The 5,854-nt window shown below is 50.6% G+C and overlaps 1 protein-coding gene across 1 annotated transcript in view; it reads right to left on the bottom strand.

Moving 5' to 3' along the window:
- LOC101646633 (myomegalin) overlaps positions 1-5,854 on the bottom strand; it is a 190,319-nt gene that overhangs the window by 11,199 nt on the left and 173,266 nt on the right. The window contains exons 37-40 of the mRNA XM_045283712.1: positions 5,360-5,479; positions 3,645-3,834; positions 2,669-2,793; positions 947-1,226 (exon numbers count right to left, since the gene is read on the bottom strand). Of these exons, the coding sequence (XP_045139647.1) occupies positions 947-1,226; positions 2,669-2,793; positions 3,645-3,834; positions 5,360-5,479 (715 nt within the window). The remainder of the gene's footprint in view (positions 1-946; positions 1,227-2,668; positions 2,794-3,644; positions 3,835-5,359; positions 5,480-5,854) is intronic.

Raw genomic sequence — 5,854 nt, 5'->3', positions numbered from 1 at the left:
GCAGGCCGGAGACAGAGCTGAAGAAGGAGGATGACTGTCACCCCACACACACCCCACCCCCACCCCCGGAAGAAAGGTGCTCAACACCCAATGCATCCTCATCTCCTGAGGGACAGGAACATGCTGCCACACTGCTGGGTACCACATGCATGAGGGACAGGAGACCCAGGCTAGGGACTGTGAACGGATCAGCACTACTGAGACAGGGCACCAGGTGATGGAAGGAACCCAGACTGGGACTCAGAGATTTCATTCTAATTCTGCTTCGCTCCCTGATCCTATGAACCTGAGCAGGTGAGTTAACGTCGCAAAGCCCAAGTTTTCTCATATGAAATACAGACAGTACAACTTTCCCGGTCTCGCAGGAAATGAGAACTTTGAAAACACTTGGTTAATAAGCCCTCCTCAAACATGAGGGATCGAGATCAGCATATGCAGCTGTTGATTATGAAGCACTTCTCATGGTGCCTGGCGTATTGATGACTAAATTCCACGCTCTAATTAACCACACAGCTGCAGCCTGCTTTCGCGGTGCTTCTGCGTCGTGTGTGTGCGTCAGAAAAGAGCCATGCACCATGGGGCTTTCAGGGGCGAATTGTTTTGTTTTTCTTTCAGAAGTAGGATGTCAGGCCTTTCCAGTCACTTCTTTGGGGGACTGGAGCCTCTAACCTTCCAGTTGGTAGCTGAGAACATTTGACATTTGCACCCCTCACAGGGACTCCAAAAATCATCCAAGGTGTATATGATTCTTACCCTCACCTTAAAGATGTAGAAACCAACATTTAAGTACCTGAGAGTTTCAACAACTTTCCAAAGCAAACAGCCTCTACGGGGTGAACTCGAGTGAAGAGCCAGTTTCTGACTCTAGGTCCCAAGCTCTCCGTTGGTGTGCTATATTATACAAGGCATCTCTGGCTTCAGCCTGGCCCAAGGGCAGGAGGCCTGCCCCCTGGCTGAGTGCTTCCGAATGCCTCTTTTCTTCCTACCTGGGAAGAGTGGCTGCTTGTCGGCCGGGTCCGTGTTGGCCGGGAAGTTCGCAGTGACAGAGGAGGGGCTGAGGCTGGCTCTGCCTGCACCACCATCCAATTGTTGCTCCAGCTGCAGCCGCAGACAGTTGTTCACCTGAATGCTCTGCTCCAGCTGCCCTCTCAAAGCTCGCACTTCTGCCACCAGGTGACTCAACTCACTGCTCAAGGGGACTTGGTGACAGGCATCCCAGTTGTAGGCTGAAAGAAGAAGAGGGAACTGGTCACCAAGGAGATGTCAAAGCACTTATCAGAACACACCTCTCAGACTTCTGTTCCTTCTGGGGACCCAAGCAAGGGTCATGGACAACACAAATCTGTGATAGAGATGTCCCATTGCCTATCAGAGCCCCAAGGCACACTCAGGAGGGTCTTCCAGGGTGGGATGTAAGCTTTGGACCGAAGGAGAAGAATTTGATGACCAACACACTCAGGCATCAAAGAGGAGAGGAGGCAATAGCGTCAGGTCTATTAGGAGCAAGTAAAAATGGGAATCAGTACCAAAAACAAGCATCCGAAGCATGTGAACTTTTTAACTGCCCTATGTTCTACCTCCCCTCGTTGCACCGAGTCTTCTGTCCACATACTGAGGAGTGCACACAGAAGCACTACAGGACAAAGGCACAATCCCTTATTGGAAAGCCTTGGGGCGAATGTGTTTTGAAATGTAGATTTCTTTCTGGTTTAAGCTAGGTAATAGGACACAGACACCCTACGTGGATATTATAGAACACAACCAGTTGCATCTGGGGCCACAGCCCTTATTCGGGCAGATTAGCATTTCTACAATGGACTTTGTGAATGTTCTCACTAAGAAGGGTAAATGAAGGTCACAGATGGTCATTGATCACTTCTGTCTGGTCACCAGATGAATATACTAAAAGGCATTTGACTCAGAGATCTTCCTGGATTTGGGAATTAAGGGTGAGGGACTATGGTCCTTTAGTGCTAGTGGCTCTGAAATGGCTCCTGAAGGACCCATGAAAGGGGGAAGAGGCATGGAAGAGGAGGTCGTTCTGGAGAAAAAAGTGGTTTTCAGGAACGAATCCCAGAGTTCCCTGAGGCTCCTGTCCCTTTCTTGCCCTAAATCCAAATTCTGACCAAGCTTTGCTTATTCTTTCTTAAAAATGTTTTATTTATTCGACCCTCTTTCTCTTCCCAGTTGTGCTTCATATGAGATGCTCATCACTGAATGCCAGAAGCTTCCCTGATTCAAATGTCTCCCAGCTCCCTTGTGTCCCACGACACCCGCCACCTGGGGTGTCTATTTAGAGGAAACATACTTATTTTTCCTTGTCTATTCCATAGAGTTTTAACTTCCATCCTAGCTTGTAGGCCTCTACATACCGACAACCCTCCCTGTATCTACCCTACCTCTCGCAACTCCACAGTACAAAGTTTCTCTCTCCTACGGTCAAGCTGGTCTCCTCTCCACCCAACACTCCCCAGGCGTACTCCATGCCTTTGTACATAAACAACCCTTTCTGCCTTGTTTGGCCCCTGTATTTATGCAAACATCAGTAAATTTCCCTTCACCAAGTTAGGACTCTGTAGCTGTCCAAAAGTTCCACAAGCCAGGATGATTCTAAGAAAGGGCAGGGTGTCCGTGGGGCGGGAAATGGAAGAGAGAGAGGAACACGTACCTTTCAGCCCCTTCTTAGAGTCGCCGTGAAGGCCCTCATAGAGCTGTAGCTCAGACTGCAGGGACTGGACGAGCTGCTGCTTCTCCTCACACTGCTGCTGCAGGAGGGTTAGCTTGTGCTGCAGCCTGTCCGGGAGAAGCAGGGGCCAGAGAGCTGTCAGTGTGGCCCAAGCACCGCAGGGAAAGAAGCTGAAAACTCGTGCATCGTTGAGCTTGGGCCCTAAGCGTCAACTCTGAGCTCACAAAGCCCATCCCTTTTATTCTGCAAACGTGGAAACAGAGGCTCGGAAAGGTGCAGGTAACCTGCTCTGCAGACATACCAGCTCAATGTCCTTCCTACTGGTGGCTGTTCATTTTCATGTTGCCAGGGGCCATTGGGCATGTGCTGGGGGAGAAGCATGACTGCAGGTGGAGAGTTTCCCCAGCTTATGGTGAGTCTAGTGTCCTATAGCTGATCAGAAGCATAAAGACATTCTTTCTCTAGTTCGCGATGTTCTGGAACCTTCTCTACGTGGAGTTCACTCTCTCAACTTTGGGATGAAACATGTTTTTCAAGAAATTCTTCCTTCTGTTCAATACAAACCCAAGCAAGCAAGCAAACACACTCACTGTCATTGAGACCAATCCGACTCATGGTGACCCCATAGTTTACAGGGTAGACATGCGCCCCTCTGGGCTTTCTTGGCTGTAATCATCACAGAAGAAGACTGGCAGGCCTTTCTTCTGCAACATGACTGGCTAGATTCTAACTGCCAACCTTTAGGCTTGTAGTTGAGCCCAGACCATTTGTGTCACCCAGTGACCTAAAGCCATCCTTCATCATGAATAGTCAGAACGGAAAGGGAGGTTTCCAAAAGAGGCCATTGACGGTCTTGTCCAGATCCCGTCTTCTAAATCTGACAACGTGGCCACCTTTCGATGGCAGTGAGGCTAGTTTGAGTTTTACTCTCTCCTCTCATCGGCGGGCTTGCTCTTACCTGGAGTCCTTCTCTTGAAGGGAGAGCCGTTCCTCCTGGAAATGCAACATCTCTTGCTGCTTCTCCTTCAAGTCATCCAAAAGCTGCTGCTGCCCCACCTTCTGGTGCTCCAGCTCCATTTCCAGCTCTTGCAGCCGGGCCCGTGAGGACAGCAGAGCCTCCCGTAAGCACTCTGTTTCCCGAGAATGCTCTGGTAAATAGAACACAGGAATATTCATATTGATGGGGTCAAGGGCCGATGGGAAGGGTTGCCCAAGTACATCTGTCATCTTCCTTCATGCAGAAGGGAAGCAAAGGGAATGGAGGTCCTGTGTTGGCAGACAAAGTGCCAGCTCGCGGGAATGATGCACCTCTGCTTGGCAATGCCCTTGACCTTCTGCTTTAATGTGACTTAAGGAGCCCCTGGTGGTGCTTTGGGATAAGCATTGAGCTACTGACTGCCAGGTCGGTGGCCCAAATCCACCAGGCACTCAGTGGGAGAGTGAGGAGGCTGTCTGCTCTGATCAAAAGTTACCTATCTGGGGTCACTATGGGTCGACATCAACTCTAGAGCTATGAAGTAGGAGCTTGCTCTTTGAGAAAACATTCTGTTTTCTAGCAACTCATGTACTATATGGTTAATAATCCACTCAAATTTTGTCAAAGGTCAACATTGAGATATCTTCTATTTTCAGAAGATGGTCCCTGAGAAAAGTGGTCTGCTTGCATTTCACTGAGCTTGTGGCATCTCTCTGGTCCTCGTGATTTCTCAAGGATTATTGGTCAGGTGCTAGGATTTGGATTATTGGCTGCAGGTGCTGTGAGTCCTCTGTGATGGAACTCACTTGGATGGGGCAAATACTCATTTGAATCTCATGCTACCGTCTCATCCGTGGCACGAGTCTAACCACCCCACCCCTGCAACAGGAGGCTTGGAGTTCTGCCTTCTCCTCTATTGGCATTTCTTCTCCGACACTGGCCTTCCTTCCTTCCTTTCAAGGCTTTTGGTGCTGAGATGACCAATTTAGAAATAGCTCTCGATGTATTTTCCTTTTCCACAAGCATTCTTTCCTTTTGGGCTTAACCCCTCTGGACATTATTAGTTTAATAAATATTTAAGTAAAAAGCATTTGTTCTAGATGCTCAATGAACACTAGGCTCCCCTGCCTCTCAGACTGCACAGGCAGGCAATGGTGCTGAGTGGGCACCCAGTGACTGGGCACCGGAGGGCAGGTTGCTGGCATCTCCAGACACACAGGCATCCACGGCATGGGCCTGAGAGAGGCGCCCGGGTGCCGAGGAGGGACAGTGGTGCGGAGGTCTAGGGATGCCAGGCTGCACTAATGTGTGGGAAGCTTGAGAGGAAATGCAGGCACTGTCCTTCCTTGCTTTCCTGGTTCCAAGGCAGTGGTCAGCTTGGGTAAGGGGAGGGAGGGCAAGGGGCGGGAGCATCAAACTGGTTTCCAGTGGGTTCTGCAGTGGGGCATGGGTGGAAATGGTGAGTTTTGCTGAGCTCCTCAGCCTTGAAGCCTCAGAGACTAAGGCCCATCAAGGAGTCCTCTTTAAGGATGTAGGCCTTTCTAGCCTAAGAATAACTCTCAGCATTCGGGGTTGGTGGAACAGGGCAGCTCTGTGATCCCCACCTTCTTCTCTTACCTTCTCCTCCCGGTGGCAGGTGTGGACCGGGAAGACGGGGATTAGGGTGTGGCCACCACCTGGGGGCTCAGACCACCTACCTCTGGAAACGTGGCTCAGCTGAGCCTGAAGCCTTCGGTTTTCTTCTCGGAGGATCTTGTTCTCACTGTGGACCTGAGGTGCAGAGTCCAGGCCCTGACTGCAGAAGTTGGTGGAGGATGCTGTCACAGAAAACACCACCGGGCATGTTATGTATTCAGGCCACAGAGTTTTCCAGAATGTCCCATCCTGTCTCCCTCAGAGATCTGTCACAGCCAGCAGAAGATCCCTGGGGCTGTTATCCAATGGACACATGCTGGGCTTTCAGGTGTGTCCTCTCCGGGACCTGCACTGGAGTGGAAGGTTCTCTCCTCCTACATAGCTCCTGCTCTGGTGTGGGCAGGACGAGGGTGTGTAAGGGATGACCTCCAAGTAATGGCAGCCCACGAGGAGAGGGTAGGGGTGGAGCCACCTCCGGGAAGTGGCAAGGGATGGGCACACTAACGGAGTGGGCCACAATCAGCAGTTATAGACGGGACGAGAAGTCAGGCAACTCT

The sequence above is a fragment of the Echinops telfairi genome, unplaced genomic scaffold (genome assembly GCF_000313985.2).
Source record: "Echinops telfairi isolate 266 unplaced genomic scaffold, ASM31398v2 ScPeMD7_7466;HRSCAF=8504, whole genome shotgun sequence".
NCBI lineage: Eukaryota > Metazoa > Chordata > Mammalia > Afrosoricida > Tenrecidae > Echinops > Echinops telfairi.
The sequence above is the reverse complement of the archived record's forward strand: the minus strand, read 5'-3'. Positions and strand labels throughout refer to the sequence as shown.